The sequence below is a fragment of the Ostrinia furnacalis genome, unplaced genomic scaffold, assembly GCF_004193835.3.
Source record: "Ostrinia furnacalis isolate ACB-3 unplaced genomic scaffold, ASM419383v2 OfSCF0912, whole genome shotgun sequence".
Classification (NCBI taxonomy): domain Eukaryota; kingdom Metazoa; phylum Arthropoda; class Insecta; order Lepidoptera; family Crambidae; genus Ostrinia; species Ostrinia furnacalis.
In genome coordinates, this window is record NW_021131151.1 from 393,780 (window position 1) to 411,867 (window position 18,088).

At 40.5% G+C, this 18,088-nt stretch overlaps 1 protein-coding gene across 1 annotated transcript in view; it reads right to left on the minus strand.

Moving 5' to 3' along the window:
- Positions 1 to 18,088, minus strand: part of LOC114350486 (protein Aster-B-like) — a 39,238-nt gene that overhangs the window by 13,158 nt on the left and 7,992 nt on the right. The window contains exons 3-10 of the mRNA XM_028301312.1: positions 18,016 to 18,088; positions 16,459 to 16,566; positions 15,737 to 15,804; positions 15,503 to 15,594; positions 14,202 to 14,359; positions 11,847 to 11,999; positions 6,353 to 6,460; positions 702 to 807 (exon numbers count right to left, since the gene is read on the minus strand). Of these exons, the coding sequence (XP_028157113.1) occupies positions 702 to 807; positions 6,353 to 6,460; positions 11,847 to 11,999; positions 14,202 to 14,359; positions 15,503 to 15,594; positions 15,737 to 15,804; positions 16,459 to 16,566; positions 18,016 to 18,088 (866 nt within the window). The remainder of the gene's footprint in view (positions 1 to 701; positions 808 to 6,352; positions 6,461 to 11,846; positions 12,000 to 14,201; positions 14,360 to 15,502; positions 15,595 to 15,736; positions 15,805 to 16,458; positions 16,567 to 18,015) is intronic.

Consider the following 18,088-nt stretch of genomic DNA (forward strand, 5'->3'; position numbering starts at 1 on the left):
CAACATGTTTTACCAAGATATTGGCATGTAAATGATATGTCAAGTAAGAATGTCAATAATACATTAAAATTCATAATAACAATAGGTACATCTGATAATTGATTATTAAAAAGTAAAATTAAAATTAGTCAAATTTTGTCACTCAAGAAGTCTTGTACAGTATAATAGGCCTTGTCAATTAGAAAATGTTTAAGTTTCTTTTTAAACATAACATTATGTAATTGTTTCAAGTTTTCTGGGATTTTGCGGAGCAAAGAAGTGTGTTTAGTAACCAATCAAATTTCATTATTTCTACATCTAGTCTCCGCTCCGCACAGCCCTCAAATTCTATAGACAAATGGCAATGCCAGATTTTGTATGGAAGGTGGCGTCTTTTTTTTCGCGCGGCCATCGACCAAACTTTGTTTTTTGATTACAAAATAGTGTAATAAACCAAACTTACTATGACATGTATACCTCTAAACTCAGTCTGAACTGAGTTACGAGCGTTAGAAGTTTGATGATTTACATACTAGATTCTTTTTGCGCGCAAGTTTTGTAAGAAATTGCAACAAAATAGTGACATTGTATGTGTAAATGATTTGGTCGATGGCCGCGCGAAAAAAAAAGACGCCAATTTCCGGCATTGTCTTTTGACGGCTCGACTGCGCTCTACTTTGGTGGAACCGGATCCTGCGCAAAGATGATGTGGTGGTGCATACCTAGTGGTGGTGAGGAGTCCCGGTGCGGGTGGCGGCCGCCGCGTTGTCGTGGCGAGTCACGCGCGTCCGCCGCGCTGCTGGCGTCCATTGACGAGTCCACCAGGTCCTGCGCAAAGTGCTTCTTTAATACCTCAGCCACAGATCACAGAAACTAAAGCGAGATGTGACAAGGGGGCGGAGCCGGTGTCGCAACAATATGCCCAAAAACAGAACACATTGCTCGTGAAAGCAACGATGACAGCAGCCACGTCATAATGTATACCAGTTTACATTGCTTGCGTAGTGAGTACTGATATTGCAGTGGATAATGAGCACATATTTTGAATTATTTGTGTGTGAATTTCTAATGCGACACTGAGTTTCGAACTCAGCGCATTAGTTGGCATCTCTCTATATCTCTATGACCTCAGCCATACTACCCGCGCATTTAGCGAAGTAGATGTATTGACACGCACTTATTCCCGGTTTCCACCAAGCCGGAGCGGAAAAGTGTTTTGAATAACCAATCAGATTTCAATAATTCGACTTCTCTTCTCCGAACCGCGCCGCGCCACCTCACCACGGCTGTCAAAATTCTATTGAAAAATTTGACAGTCCAACACGCTCTTCTTGGAAACCGAACCTCAGTTTTAAATAACCTAGCCTCGTTTCGCGCGACTTCCTAAAGTTGTCGGTATTGTGCCCGAGTCAAAGGGCTCGAAGTGCATGTGGTAAACAAATTATTTATATTCCGAGCTACGACATATTATGCTTGTGTTAGGTCCGGTGCTTGACGGAATGGAACTGAAAACCTTTCGAATCGAAAGTCCAATACTCAAACCGTCGAAGCCTGTGTATCGTTGGGCCATATTGACAATGTGATCCAAGTTTAAACAGGTAATATACTACTACTACTGAACCTATCTGTGGACAATGGTGCTGGTTACATTGTTACACTTTAAAAGACGTGTACTAAATCTTAATATGATTTTTTATCTTTATTCTTTTAGACCTGAATTTCGCACTAACGAATCTAATTAGTAGCTATTACGGCAGCTGACGAAGGTGTACTAAGCGTAACCTATGTCTTGGAAAGAAAAAAATCTCACAATGTAAACTTCACCTTGAAATCTCTTTTCTGCCGCTGAGTTGATATCACAATCACCAGAATACGCGGTTGTAAATTACAATTATCTGTATTTGATTTAATGTAACTGGTATTAATTATTCACTAATTTTCACATTAGTTAAATAATACATTTCCACACATTAATTACTTTGCCAAGCATAAAATAAACAAAGTTAACTTAATTATCGAATGTTCGCTTTATGTTCAAATTTTATTTGCATTAAAGTTTGAATAAATAATCTTAAGATGAAACTATAACGAGGAACCAATATAAAATTACCATATCCTTTCCCAGAGGTCTCAAGTACTTCAACATTTATAACAATGGGACATTATATTAGGCACAGTCCTCGGAACAGTTAAATAACCTCGTGATAAAAAGACACATTAGCGAAACTGTTGACGCGCAGGACCCGCTAAATACTGACTTCTTGATAACAATTAACTAAAAGATAACAGCGATAACTTCGTGTTATTATGTTGTGATTTAGTACTGTAAATAGACGAACGTAATTTTAAACTTCCGTTTAACTTGAAATGTTTATTCGGCATTTTTAGATTCGTGATCTATCACGGAATTGGTCGAGTTAAACAATTAAGAGCTTTGTTCATAAGCTTCATTTTTAAAGCACGTACAAAGTGCTAAATGCGAGTCTGTTACATATTTAAATAAACCGCTGAATAAAGGTAATATGGCTCTTTTGGTCGCCAAAAAAGTCGATAGAGTTAATATAGGGAAAGTGAATTTATATTGAATATGAAAATCACAATTATGTTTTTCTGAGACAAACAGAAAACCATGTAGGCGAAGCTGCGAGCAGAAGTTATTTGACCCATAGGAGTCGAGGAAATTGACAAATGTCAAATTACTAAATCGAATCAATATCCGTGTAGTTGCAAGTATTTCGGATTATGTGGCCTCGTCAAGTGTACTTTATCTTTATTCACTAAAAATTATCTAAATGCAAAGATAACGCTTCTGGCAACAGACATCTACAATACAATGATATAGGTATGCAAGGATCTCATTGATTAATAAACATCATGCAAGTTTGAGAAAGACAATATTTTTTATATCAATAAAAATTCAGGATGTTTGATTGCATCCAGCTGAATTTTCAACTTCGATTCAACTGAAGCGTAGTACGCCGTGTAGTAAAATAGCGCGGTACTGAATTAGGTTTGTTGTATTTGATGATTCAAACACTGAAATCTTTACTCTATCACAAACCTAAAAGACTTCAAAGGTTCCACTGTCACTCTTGAAGAAACTTAACAGGGGTCATAACTATTTCTCCTATACCTTTTTGGCTAGGAAGAAGCTTTGCAACGAACAGTCACCGCTGTTGGTCTATATTCTAGATCTAGATCTAAATTGAACCGATTTAGAAACCAATATATCTAAAAGGCTTTGGGGGAGGCTTATGAACAGCAGTGAACGTCATGTGGCTCAAATGATGATGACAATTTAATCCAAATGCACTTCCACATGTGTTTGATGACACAGCACATTTCACACGAGCATGACAATAACATGACACTTTCGCTTATTTGTTGCCACATATCTGGCAACACTCAATAATAGCATAGCTGGGTTGCCAGACCAACACTCACTTTTCTCCTGGTGGAGAGCGCGCGAGGGAGTCTCACCATGTTGCTGGCACACTGTCTACTGCCGCTATCGACGAGTTATCAGCGTGGCCAGATACGATCGCTTCTAGTGCTGTGGCATGATACATTTGTATTTAACACCTGCACATTTAAGGAATTCCTTAACTGTGTGACTTCAAAGTCAATTTTTTAAAATTTATTTTTATGGGACAGGAGGCAAAGGAGCACACGGATCACCTGATGGTAAGTGATTACCGTCGCCCATAGGCATCCGTAGTCTCGGGGTCGTTACAGGTATTTTACAAAATTATAGTGTTTGAACACACACTTAGGCTTGTGATCACTCCCTCGTTTTTAGTTTTCTTTTTCTATCTTGTAACGACTGAGATATCACAACGACTGACGACAACCTGGTTTTACAATAGGTGTCTGACATGGCTAAATAGAATAAATGCAATGGCCTAATGTTTCCTTCGATGTAAAGGATTATTTTTATCATCATCTCTATAATTTCAGACACAGGAGGTCCACCGGTTGGTAGCGGCCGGCATCCAGCGCTTCCGTGCTACATTTATGAGGTTGTCGGTCCTATTTCTGGATGGACATCCCACGATTCGTTTTCCGATACGTGGTCTCCACTCCAGAACCTTGCTGCCCCATCGGCCGTCTTAATTTTAGTTTTAATCGATCTAAACGCTAGTCAACTAGTCAATTAAAATAATACTTTTGATATTTGCGTTACTGTTTTTATAAGACAGAAATAATAACCCATTTTAGCTGTCCCTATTCGCTTTACAACTGGAGTATAAACGGTGGACGCGTGTTCTCGAGTCGATTCTGTTTATCCATTTCATCGATGCTTTATCGGTATTTTGAGGACATCACTAATCACTATCGATAAACAGGTGTTGATATGATATTGTTAATACCCATAGCGAAGATTAATGTAACAAGTAATACATTATATGCGGAAATTGGCTGCTATTTTTTTATTTGTGTTTAATTAGATAGAAATGTAATTTTGATTTGTCACACATCAGTCGTGAGAAATAGCTGCTGTGTAATTAAATCAATTACCCTTCAAATGGCTTCAAATGGAAAAAATTACATACTTGTCAAAATTAAGGATCATTGCTATGATTAATTTATAAAAGTTTCTCTACATTCCAAGCGTGTTTGATATTTCTTTCATTGCTCTTTCAAAATTTTAGCTAGATTATAAACGATGATTCAGTCGCAATCATTGAACGATAAGATAGGGTATAGTATTGATAACAATAATACTACTGCTTGTTACATATTAAGTTTCTACGTAAAGTTCACCTATTTACTGATATCAATAATCAAAACAGACATTAGTTAACCCTTCTTCGACTTGGAGTCTACAGCAAAATATTTTGAGAACTGCGGTTTTTGAACATACACCTTTGAGTATTTGACATATTAAATTTGTCTCAAGGCGTTGGTAGTAGGGCCCAAAAGATGAGACATGTTAAGAGCCCCTACTTTTGTATTTGGACGTTCATATGTGCCAAATTTTGATCGAGATGGACTAAATATTTCGTCTCGTCTCGATATAAAAATGTACAATGTATCCAAGTTCTAAAGACTTGTAGAATAGGTCCCTAAAATAGACCCATATTATATGGGCCATATACTAAGACTAGGCCCGTATACAGCATGTAAAAGCCGTGTTTAATTCGAAATTGAAAATGTATTCTGGTGCCGAAATACAACATTATACGAGACTAAAATTGATAGGAAAAGCTATTCAGTTAAATTAGTATACAGGGTGTTAGGTAAATGGGTATATGAGCCGAAACTAGACCATGTTAACATGGGCATATAAATGGTATGGTGAAGTCAGAAATGGCAAATCCAGATTTTGTATGGAAAGTGGCGTCTTTTTTTTTTCGCGCGGCCATCGACCAAACTTTGTTTTTTGATTACAAAATAGTGTAATAAACCAAACTTACTATGGCATGTATACCTCTAAACGCAGTCTGAACTGAGTTACGAGCATTAGAAGTTTGATGATTTTCATACTAGATTTGCTTTTTGCGCGCAAGTTTTGTAAGAAATTGCAACAAAATATTGCACTATTTTTTTGTTGCGCTGATTCTGCTCCATACTGATGTCTGGAGCCTTTAATGGATGGTACTGTTTGTTTATACATACAATCTCACTATTTTGTTGCAATTTCTTACAAAACTTTGCGCGCAAAAAGCAAATCTAGTATGAAAATCATTAAACTTCTAATGCTCGTAACTCAGTTCAGACTGAGTTTAGAGGTATACATGCCGTAGTAAGTTTGGTTTATTATACTATTTTGTAATCAAAAAACAAAGTTTGGTCGATGGCCGCGCGAAAAAAAAAAGACGCCAATTTCCGGCATTGTCTTTTGATATCATCATTTTATTTTTTTAAATTTTCATACAAAAAAAAATATAAATCCGATTTGTATAAAAAATAAAATAATTAAAATGAAGATATCAATTTTCTGACTTCACCATACCATTTATATAACCATGTTAACATGGGCTAGTGTCGGCTCATATATCCATTTACCAAACACCCTGTATAGACAAGTGTTTTTTCTTGGTTTAAGATGTGGTTCTTTCGGCATATTGCACTCTACCGTGCCACACTTCTTCACTTCCTCCAACTTGTTTAATCTTCGTCTTTTGTCCCTATATTACATAGGGCTGAGTGTGAGTTTACATCAAACGTCGTCACTAGTGAGCGCGTAAAAATGACATTAAATTGTCACAGATTGTAACAGATTGTACAGCGCCCCTAGCGGAAATTTTAAAAACTAAAATTTTCATACATTTTTTTAACGCGCTTACTAGTGAGCACGTTTGATGTAAACTCACAGGCCTCAGTTCGCATTGAGCAGTGTTTTTTACATGGCGTATTATTGGACACGTACCTCGGAGATGTTGTCGGGCGGCAGCGCCGGCGGCTCCTCGGGGAAGTCGCGGCCGTAGCCCTCGTCGTCCGAGTTGAAGCCCAGCTCCTCGCCGTAGCAGCTGTGCACCTGCCGACAGGCCGCAGTCATAACCCCACTCGCAGCGTCAAATACGGCTACTTAAATAAACTCCGACATACGTTACTTCGACATTACGTTCTTCTTCTTGTCGTGTCGACAACAAACCTACACAGCGTCGGCCCAAAACTCTGCCACAAGAATGGCGTTGTCAGTAGCCTTCATTAAATCTTCCTGCGTGCAGTTGTTTGGGCACGCATCCAAGATTCCCCGAAGAAGACATTACGTTACTCTGACACTACTGAATATCGACATGACTTAACTTCGACACTACACTACTCAGACAAAGGCGTAATATCCTTGTAGTCTTGTAATATCGGAGTAACATAAGGTCGAAGTAACGCTTGTCGGAGTTTATTTAGGTAGCCGTCAAATACACAAGAGCAAAGTATGGAATCACCCTATTTGTTCCGAACAATCGTAAGAACTAAATGACATAGAAGATAAATAAAAAACGAAAAGTCACTGATTGACTGACTCACTCATCACGAAATCTCAAGAACTACAAATGCTAGGAGCCTCAAATTTTGCATGGGTGTTCCTTTTAGAACGTAGGTGCTCACTAAGAACGGATTTTACGAAACTCCACCCCTAAGGGGGTAAAACGAAATCCACGCGTACTAAGTCGCGGGCGGCCGCTAGTAGAAGATAAATAAAAATGGCAGTTAATATCGCACAGAACAAAACAACGGGGTGATTCCATCATTCCACACTTTTGCTCGTAAGTATAGTTCGTGACACCTATAGTGACCAAAAAATTGACAACACAACCCAATTGTAACAAAGACGTTGCGAACTTTTTGGCTACTTTGGGTGTCACAAACTATTTGATGCTGACTGTACAGACAACAGCACGTCAGTCAGACTAGATAGTTTTGATTACAAATCCACTCCTGCCTGTTACAACTATACGAGTACAGTGAGTTAATCCTCTACTTTTCCTAAGGGACCTAAGTTCTTTAAAAACCTTTCCATAAACATCCTGTATAAGTTGTCACAGCTGCAAGTTTGATGTGTTGCCGCCTGAATACTGCAGTTAAGTGCAGTTAAGTAAGTGTACAGCGTTAAAAGGTTGTCTAGAAACAGTGACAAGTTGTAGAATCTCCGGATGAGTTTTAATAATGACTTTGATTTTCAAAAAGACTATTAACTCAACTACGAATATATTCATAGATTAAATCAACGTGGGGTATTGGAGATACTGAGCAAGCCAGTTAGCACGTGTTGAGAGATCAATTAGCATCGCGCGCGGTTCATTAAGTTTCAGCATTACTACTTGTATTAAACGCAGATAAAACGATAAAAAAGATGATTAAATATTAAGGCTGTTGTTTAAAGTTCTTGCTAAAAACAGAGCCCATTTAACATAGTGGCTTTATGGTCTTTAAATCTACGCGGCTGAAACTACATACTTTACTGTAAATGTATTGAATCCATAAACGAAACTCACCCCGATAACTTCAATAAGATATAACCTACGTAACGCACGAACTCAAAAGTCTTTTTTTCAACCGACTTCAAAAAAGGAGGAGGTTCTCAATTCGACCCGTATGTTTTTTTTTTCAGACAAAATCACAAAAACAAGTTAAAAATAAAATTCGGCAGTTTAGACGCGCGCGCGCCGATCGGGCCTCGCGGACTAATGGCCGCGCGACGCAGCACGATTGAGCATACGTCAAGGATAACAGTAACGTGGCTCTTTGAGGATAATATACGGGATTAGGTATATTTTTTTACTAAAAAAAAGTATAAACAGAAATAGGCTTGATTGTGAATTATGGGTCCACTTATTAATTCAGGTGCGAAAATTAATGTAAATATGCCTTAAAGAAACCATTGAAGGAGCATTATCTTAACACACTTTAGTTAGAATTGATTTGCTATTTTTTTCCTTGTCTTTTTTTCATATTTATTCACATAAACTTTGTCTTAAAACGAATTACCTCTATTTTTTGTAATTTACATGTATTTTTAATTTACTTTATATTAAAAAGCTGTTAAAAGTCTAAAAACATGATTTATATTTAGATTTAACTATGGATGTTTATGTGTTATCTAGCACAAGTTCTGTTTATTCCAAACTAGGTAATTGGTGTGATTGTTTTTACTATTTACACGGTTATTATTACTTTGTTTTCCTTAATGGGTTTCAATAAAAATTTTCAGTTGTTGCAATTCACGAAGGCGATACACACAAGTAAAGCTCACTCGCCTACTTCGTGAGTAGCAAGAACTATACTAAATAATATACTATTCCTTCCCCTACTTTTATTTCAACTGAATGTCCTTTTTCATGCCGTTCCCTGTCCTAATAACATCGCAATTTTAAATTTTTACAACAAATATAGCTGTTTTATAATCGGAGTGCTCTTTCACTTTCGTTGCTGTAGTGGTGTCATTTCAACGCTCCTGCTCATTACAATAGTTTACAATTTCTAATCCGGCGAGCAGTTCACGTGTTCATCTATGCGACTATTATTTTTTACAACGTGGAAGGTCTTTTTCATCAGTATTTTTAGCACGATCTTAACTTTTTTACTTGGTAACCTGAGATGATTATGTGGGTCATATGGCAAATAAATATGTACTGGATTCTTAATAAAATAACGAGAAATTAACTTAAATGTTTGTACAAAACGTGGGACTGATGCATTTTAGACAGTATTCACGTAAAAGTTTAGTTTATTATTTATAAGAAGTTGTTTTTTGTACGTTGCAAGTTGATTTTGCTATTGATTTATTTCTAGGCTGTCATATTATACGTCCTATTGATTCCGGTTCCATTGACAATTCGACATGATACAATTTTTTTATAATATGGTTAAAATGAACATTATTATAATTTAATCAATTTTACTCTCAAATCTGAAAAAAATAATTTCAAGTTTTGCTTTATAAAATAATATCAATTATTGGATTAGTTTACAAATACCACCGACAAATATTATGCGCGAGCTTACCATATCCGAACGTTGGTCACGATGGAGTCAGGTCACTGGATTAATATTTATGCCGTATACAAAGCAGATTCTAAACTAAATCATATTCTAATACCAAACCCATTTTTAAACTTTAGATATCTGCGGTGTATTTTTCGTTAGAGGGGCCATACAAGGTGTCATACTGGTGATGTAGTGATAGCAAAAAAGGGGTGTGTTTATTGTTTTTTAATGGTAGAGTTGTCAGAGTAGGTCAAACTATTTGTAGGGTACCCCCAGTGGTATTTATGTAATAGACTAAGAGCTGGTGAATGCCAGACCTACGTCATTTTTTAAAAGCTGAAAGTTTGTCAGCTTATGCTCCCAATATAGGATATAGTTCCAAAATACTGGACTGTCCTATCGATGACATTGACAGTGGGGCGCCACCGTCAATACCGGATCGCTGGTTCCGATTTTTGCCATGTTGGAAACCTTATAGTTGAACGATGGTAGCGCCCCCCTGTCATTGAGTTTGGTGGGACAGTTCAGCGTGGGTCATCTATACAATGTTGGTGAATCATGAAGTTTGGGTCATCTTGGCTTTGGCAGCTATCCTAAAAAAAACTGTTTGGCAAGGAGTTGGAACTTTCAAAACTGTCTGGCTGATGTTATAGCATAAAAGTTGATTTTTATATAAAATATTGGGGCAATAATTAGAAGTAATTTCCTCGTCAGCCAGACAGTTTTGACAGTTCCAACTCCTTGCCAGACAGTTTTTTTAGGATAGCTGCCAAAGTCCGCCTTTTTTATCTTAAATGTTGTGCAAAAAGATTCAAATAAGTTGGTGGTCGTGTACAAGTGTAGCATCCCCGTACATACATACCCACTGTCAGATCTCGTGGCTGGTCATGGGCTGCTGGTCCATGAGCGCGTTACGTAAGTCAGTAGTGTAGTGTGGGCGTTACGTAAGTCAGCGGTAGTGTATTGTGGGCGTTACGTAAGTGAGCGGTAGTGTAGGGTGGGCGTTACGTAAGTCAGGGGTAGTGTAGTGTGTTCGTTACATTAGTCAGCGATTCTGTAGTGTGGGCGTTATAGAGCGGTAGTGTAGTCTGGGCGTTATAAGTCAGTAGAAGTGTAATGTGGGCGTTACATTAGTCAGCAATTCTGTAGCGTGGCCGTTACGTAAGTGAGCGGTAGTGTGGTGTGGGGGTTACATAAGTGAGCGGTAGTGTAGTGTGGGCGTTACGTAAGTGAGCGGTAGTGTGGTGTGGGCGTTACAAAGTCAGCAGTTAGAGTAGTGTGGGCGTTATAAGTGAGCGGTAGTATAGTGTGGGCGTTACAAAGTCAGTAGTTAGAGTAGTGTGGGCATTACATAAGTGAGCGGTAGTGTAGTGTGGGCGTTACNAGTGTGGTGTGGGGGTTACATAAGTGAGCGGTAGTGTAGTGTGGGCGTTACGTAAGTGAGCGGTAGTGTGGTGTGGGCGTTACATAGGTAGGAGGTAGAGTAGTGTGGGCGTTATAAGTGAGCGGTAGTATAGTGTGGGCGTTACAAAGTCAGTAGTTAGAGTAGTGTGGGCATTACATAAGTGAGCGGTAGTGTAGTGTGGGCGTTACGTAAGTGAGCGGTAGTGTAGTGTGGCCGTAACGTAAGTGAGCGGTAGTGTGGTGTGGGCGTTACATACATACCCACTGCCAGATCTCGTGGCTGGTCATGGGCTGGTCCATGAGCGCGTTACGTAAGTTAGTAGTGTGGTGTGGGCGTTACATAAGTGAGCGGTAGTGTAGTGTGGGCGTTACATAAGTAAGCGGTAGTGTAGTGTGGGCGTTACGTTAGTCAGCGGTAGTGTAGTGTCCCCGTACATACATACCCACTGCCAGCCTAGAGCTCGTGGCTGGTCATAAGCCAGTAGTGTGGTGTGGGCGTTACATAAGTGAGCGGTAGTGTAGTGTGGGCGTTACATAAGTGAGCGGTAGTGTAGTGTGGGCGTTACATAAGTGAGCGGTAGTGTAGTGTGGGCGTTACATAAGTGAGCGGTAGTGTAGTGTGGGCGTTAGATAAGTGAGCGGTAGTGTGGTGTGGGCGTTACATTAGTCAGCGATTCTGTAGTGTGGGCGTTACGTAAGTGAGCGGTAGTGTAGTGCGGGCGTTATAAGTGAACGGTAGTGTAGTGTGTGCGTTACATACATCAGCGGTAGTGTAGTGTGGGCGTTACATAAGTGAGCGGTAGTGTGGTGTGGGCGTTACATAAGTGAGCGGTAGTGTAGTGTGGGCGTTACATAAGTGAGCGGTGCGGGACTATTCTGACCTCTCGATCCAACCACTGCAACTCCTGTGTACCCAGGATCTACAGCTTGACCGCCTCAAAAACCCAACCAATGAAGATCAAGTTTGTCCCGGTCAAGTGTGTGTGAGCGTTTTAAGTCGGCGGTAGTCTAGTATCCTCGTACATACATACCCACTGCCAAATCTCGTGGCTGGTCATGGGCTGGTCCATGAGCGCGTTCTGCCAGATGCGGAACAGCATGAGGTAGGCCTTGTCGCGGCCCGAGAACGACGTCAGGAAGCTTTTCTCGCTCTCCGTGCACACCAGGATCGCGTTCGGGATCACCTGGGGAACACATGGTGTTAACTTATCATCATTTCAGCCATAGGACGTCCGTTGCTGAACATAGGTCTCCCCCAATGATTTCCATGTTGACTGGTTGGTGGCGGCCTGCGTCCAGCGCCTTCTGTTTGAGAAATCAAAGACCGTAGTGTATTCGTATCGCGTTCATTATAAGACTAAACTGTCAACGGCGCTGCACACATATTTATACAGTGTGTCCGGGCATGTAGTGATCAAACTTTAAGGGCGTAATCTATGGACAATTTTATCGGTGAAAATACTTTAAATTTGGGGCTTGACCCATTTCTCGCATATTTACAAGGATTTAAGTTTTTAATTTTAAGTTTTCACCTCTTCCTTCCAAAACAAGTGATAGCGTGGGTAGTTTAACATTAATAAGCAAAAATTTTATATCATGCGATAGCTAATAAAATTATCTATTAGTAGAAGTAGAAAACAGATACAAGTATCATACATTTTAAGGGTGTAAGAATGGATTTAATTAGAAATAAACACGATTTTTTTCACATCTTTTTCAGTTATTTCCCAACACAAGAAAAACCAGGTCGTTAAGGTATGTTTTATTTGCATTTTATTATTAGTATTTGAGCTATTCTACAAAACGAATGTAAATTTATTAGTCTACGTCTATTAATTTCCACGTAATTGTTGAACAAAGATACCCCTTCCCAGCGGTTTCCATAGCGCACGCGACATGCGAAAATGCACTGCCTGAAAGAATCACACAACCTATTCCGATTACTATGGAAACCGCTGGGAATGGGTATCTCTGTTCAACAATTACGTCGAAACTAATAGACGTAGACTAATAAATTTACATTCGTTTTGTAGAATGGCTCAAATACTAATAATACAATGCAAATAAAACATACCTTAACGACCTGGTTTTTCTTGTGTTGGGAAATAACTGAAAAAGGTGTGAAAAAATCATGTTTGTTTCTAATTAAATCCATTCTTACTCCCTTAAAATGTATGAAACTTGTGTCTGTTTTCTACTTCTACTAAAAGATAATTTTATTGGCTATCGCATGATATAAAATATTTGCTTATTAATGTTAAGTTACCCACGCTATCACTTGTTTTTGAAGGAAGAGGTGAAAACTTAAAATTAAAAACTTAAATCCTTGTAAATATGCGAGAAATGGGTCAAGCCCCAAATTTAAAGTATTTTCACCGATAAAATTGTTCATAGATTACGCCCTTGAAGTTTGATCACTACATGCCCGGACACACTGTATAGTGGTGTTAAGTCTACCCTCTTTATTCTATACATTACACTGTTGAGTCAAGCAAAATAAAGGGGATGTATGAACGCCACTCAAAGATTTTTATACTGGCTACAGCAGTGAGACGAATATCGTGTTATGCACAGGTTAGAAAATTAAAAGCTTTTAATGGCTGCTGACAAATCCTAATGATGATAACATAAGTGCCACTTGTGGTCTAAACTGAATAAATAATTTTGATTTTGATTTTGATTTTGAACATCTATTCCCACCGCTGTAACTCCTGTGTAGCCAAGATCTACAGCTTGATCGCCAATAAAAAAAACCCAACCAGTGAAGGTCAAGTTTGTCCCGGGGGAAAGTTAAACTGTCATTGGACCCGCAAAGAAATTGATCAGAAGAACATAGGAGGAGTTCGAAGTTAAGGTTCGACTTCCTCCAGTGCAAAGCGGATGACAGGAGACAAAACAAAGGTTAAGTAACGTTTAAGAAAAGATATGCACAGCGGACAGTAAGTATAAATTATGGGGGACCTATCTTGTGAGCTATAGCTAAAGTCCGGTCGCCAAGTACTTAGAATTTAAAAATAAAAAATTAAAATTCATAAAATTCATTTATTTTTGCAAATAGGCTTTAAAAAAGCGCTTTTACACGTCCCAATATTAATCCTACCACTGCTTCGGGACAATAAATGGGCCAATTTCGTCCAATAACCCCCAGCTTTCCATCCTTATCGCTCGCACGTAATTATGTTGCTGTCGCGCTCGCACATTCACTGCGGCCGCCCGTCGCACAATCGCGACAGGAATATAATTACGCGCGAGCAATAAGGATGGGTAGTTTGGGGTCATTGGCCAAAATTCTACGTGCTCGGCGACCGGACTATACCTGCCATTAATATTTTTCACAAAATCGCTTAAAAGCATGGAAACTGATGATGAATGGTGATAGTTCGTACCAGCGCAGTCTTCTCCTTCGTGATGGCGGTGACGTCCTTCCAGCGAAGCGACAGCGAGGTCTCCCAGCCGAAGATGGACGCGTAGAAGCACAGGTAGTTCTGCGACGCGTATAGCCGCCCGTGGACTAATATATCCTTCTGTAGTGCGCAGGAGTAGTCTGCAACGAAAAGGGAAAACAATCAGCTCAATATGATTGTTTATTGGAGGTTGTGGTCAGACAAATAGCTCTCATAGAATAGAACAGGGAAGCACAGGTAATTCTGCGACGCGTATAGCCGTCCGTGGACTAATATGTCCTTCTGTAGTGCGCATGAGTAGTCTGCAACGAAAAGGGCAAACAATCAGCTCAATATGATTGTTTATTGGAGGTTGTGGTGGTCAAGCACAGCAGAGAAACATAGTTCTGCTACGCATATAGCCGCCCGTGGACTAGGATGTCCTTCTGTAGTGCGCAGGAGTAGTCTGCAACGAAAAGGGCAAACAATCAGCTCAATATGATTGTTTATTGGAGGTTGTGGTGGTCAAGCACAGCAGAGAAACATAGTTCTGCTACGCATATAGCCGCCCGTGGACTAAGATGTCCTTTTGTAGTGCGCACGAGTAGTCTGCAAAAGGGAGAGCTCAATATTATTGTTTATTGGAGGTTGTGGTCAGACAAATAGCTCTGACAAAATAGAACAGGGAAGCACAGGTAGTTCTGCGACGCGTATAGTCGCCCGTGGAATAATATGTCCTTCTATAGGGCGCACGTAATGACTGATTGTTCTCCCTTTACTTTGAAGACTATTTCTTCAAAGTAAAGGGAGAACAATCAGTCATTACTATCGTTGTGGAAAGGCAGGGAAAGCCAGTTGATCTGGAAATGGTACTACTCCAGAACCTTAATCGCAAATCTCATTTTATGTACCAGTGCCCCTCCCCCCCTCTGGTTTTGAAGATGTTAAACAATTATCTTACAAGTATTAAGGCATAGTTAGTTAAGTTTTGGAGGGCAATCGAAAAACGCACTTAGTCTCTTGATTGGGTCAATGTGCGCGATTTGTGGTACCTTCCTACTCCAACCAACCCGCTATAGTCGCTACAGGCCTCCTGCAGCGATGCTGGTGATTGGAGAACTTGAGTCCGTTGATCGGCTACGCTTCTGCACTCCATGAGCACGTGCTGCGGTGTTTCTTCTGACTCCACAGTCCTTGAATAGCCACTTGAAGTCGTCGGACTTGCTCTTGTAGGTGGGATACAGCGCGTTGTACCAGCTCTTCTTGTCTAGTTACTGCTGGAAGAGTTGTGGCGGTATACTGACCTACAATGAGCCTCTCATCGTCAGGCAAGTCCTTGAACAGCCGCTTGAAGTCGTCGGACTTGCTCTTGTAGGTGGGATACAGCGCGTTGTACCAGCTCTTCTTGTCTAGTTACTGCTGGAAGAGTTGTGGCGGTATACTGACCTACAATGAGCCTCTCATCGTCAGGCAAGTCCTTGAACAGCCGCTTGAAGTCGTCGGACTTGCTCTTGTAGGTGGGATACAGCGCGTTGTACCAGCTCTTCTTCTTGGAACGCGCGGTCCCGTCGGCCCCCCGCGCCCCTGCGGGAGATGTGATCTGTACCTGAAAACGTATTCGTTCAAACCTTTATACATCGACATGACTTGTATTAGTAATTCAAAATCTACTTTAATACAAGGTATGATTTTGATTGCAGCATCATTGTTGTTTTGGTCGTAATTTAAAACTCATTTCAAAAGGCCTCACCTATGACGACCGGTCCTGCGTTACCCGCATCCAGGTACTTCTCGCAACTTTGACTAGATCGCCGAGTTAAAGTTCTGTTTACGAATTTATACTGCGAGCTTGGCAGGTGAAGTTCATGCACTCATGCCATATTATAAGTAATCCCATCAAAACATGTTCATGTAAAGTTACGCCAAGACGAGCACGTATTCGCACTCTAAAAAAGGTCGCTTACTATGGGCCTCACAGAAGGCTCAAGGTCAGGCACATAGCTCGTAGAGCTGATGGCCGCTGGGCAAAAAAGTTCTCGAATGGCGACCACGAGCCGGAAGACGTAGCGTGGGCAGGCCTCCCACTAGCTAGGTGGACCGACGATCAGGTGATGGTCGAAGGAAGTGCCTGGATGCGGGCGGCGCAGGACCGGTCTTTGTGGAAAACCTTGGGGGAGGCCTTTGTCCAGCAGTGGACGTCTTTCGGCTGAAACCTGAAACGAACGAACGAAAACGATGGTTGTGGTCTGGTGGAGGATACCTTGGGGTTGTCTCCCTTGCCGGCGTTGATGACGGTGACGAGGTCAGTGGCGCTGGACACCGACGCCGAGTCCGAGTTCGACGGCAGGTGCAGGGACGAGTTGCTGCCCTGAAAAAGGGATTATAGATTTTTACTAGAGCTGTATTACACAAACATAGCTGACTAGATGAGCACTCTTTTTTTATCCACAACGAGGAAGCTCTTGGCCTGTATCTCACCTGATGGTAAGTGATGATCAGGCCGAAGGTGGAAGCGAGCTTCACCCGGAATCCTCAACCACGGAGAAACTGGCTATCTTACATTGTTGTTATGGCTAGCCAGGCGGACTTAGAACAAGCCCTACCACCAACCAAACCGAACAGAAAAATCTGCCCACACTGGGAGTCGAACCCGGGACCTCTGCGTCTGAAGCAGGTGGTCTTACCACTAGACCACAGAGGAGGTTAAACACACTCAATCATGTGTTCGTTTTAGACTCTACAAACATTTTGGTCTTAATCAAGAAAGCCTACCCCCCACTAATGACAGCACAGGTGTCCTCTGGTGATATACATATAGTGGTTCATGACCACGGGAATAACGTTTCAGTTAGAAGGCGTTATTGTAATGAATATAATTATTGCAATTAAGACGAATTTCCAAAGTTACGCTAGAACACACGCACTAACTAAGGGCTACTAAAATTTTAGTCTGAGCCGAGACTTTTTAAGCTACTGGAAACAGTTGATTGATTTGGTTCTAACGATTACAAGTCTGATGAGCCTTCAGTTCATTCTTCTTCTTCATTTCTTATCCCAAAAGTCTGGTTTATGATCTAATTGATGTCTGTCTAATCAATTAATAAATGGACCAAAAACCGTAGCCCAGAAATCTACACCAGTACCGGAACTCAGTATGCATGAGTACCAAGCAGCTAATAAATGTATTTATTGCATCGAATTACATCTGGCAATGAATTTGGGACGTAAACAATGAAGGCCTGTGTGACCTCACACGCGCCGGACGAAGGCAATTACAGTTGAACAGCCAAACCTCACCGATGCTGGTTAATACCTGTCTAGATTATGGTAATTGGCCAATGTGTGAATCATCGGGACTGTTGCCGGACTTTGGCTTGTTAGATGCTGGTGCTGATATTATGTTACAGACAGTTTTTTATTGTTACAGTTAGACAGTAATAACCATTGAATCCACCAAGTTATTTATTAAGTAAAGGTGCAGACCATCGACTTTTAGTTGGCTAATAGTTGAGCCCGATTCTAATTTGTATGAAGAATGGGTCTATAACAAATTGGTGTAATGTGCAAACTTCGATACATGCCCATACTGATTAACTGCCCGACTAAACAAAAAGTCTTCAGTCTGCGCCTAGGCTAAGAAACATGGTTCCAGTTTTCAGAGGATACTAAGGCTTTTGCTTGGCAGTCGTGGTGGGTTGTACCGGTTTTTTGCGCAACCCGACATCTAAGTAAGATAACTTGCTCCTTATACTAATATATCGTAAAATAAAACATAAGTTAAAAGGAGAATTTGATGAGTATAATTATAGGTAGTTACCTTGTCATTGTCTAAGGTGTCCAAGCCGGGTTCTAGGGCACGCACTGATGGGGATGGAGGCCTGGACACGTTT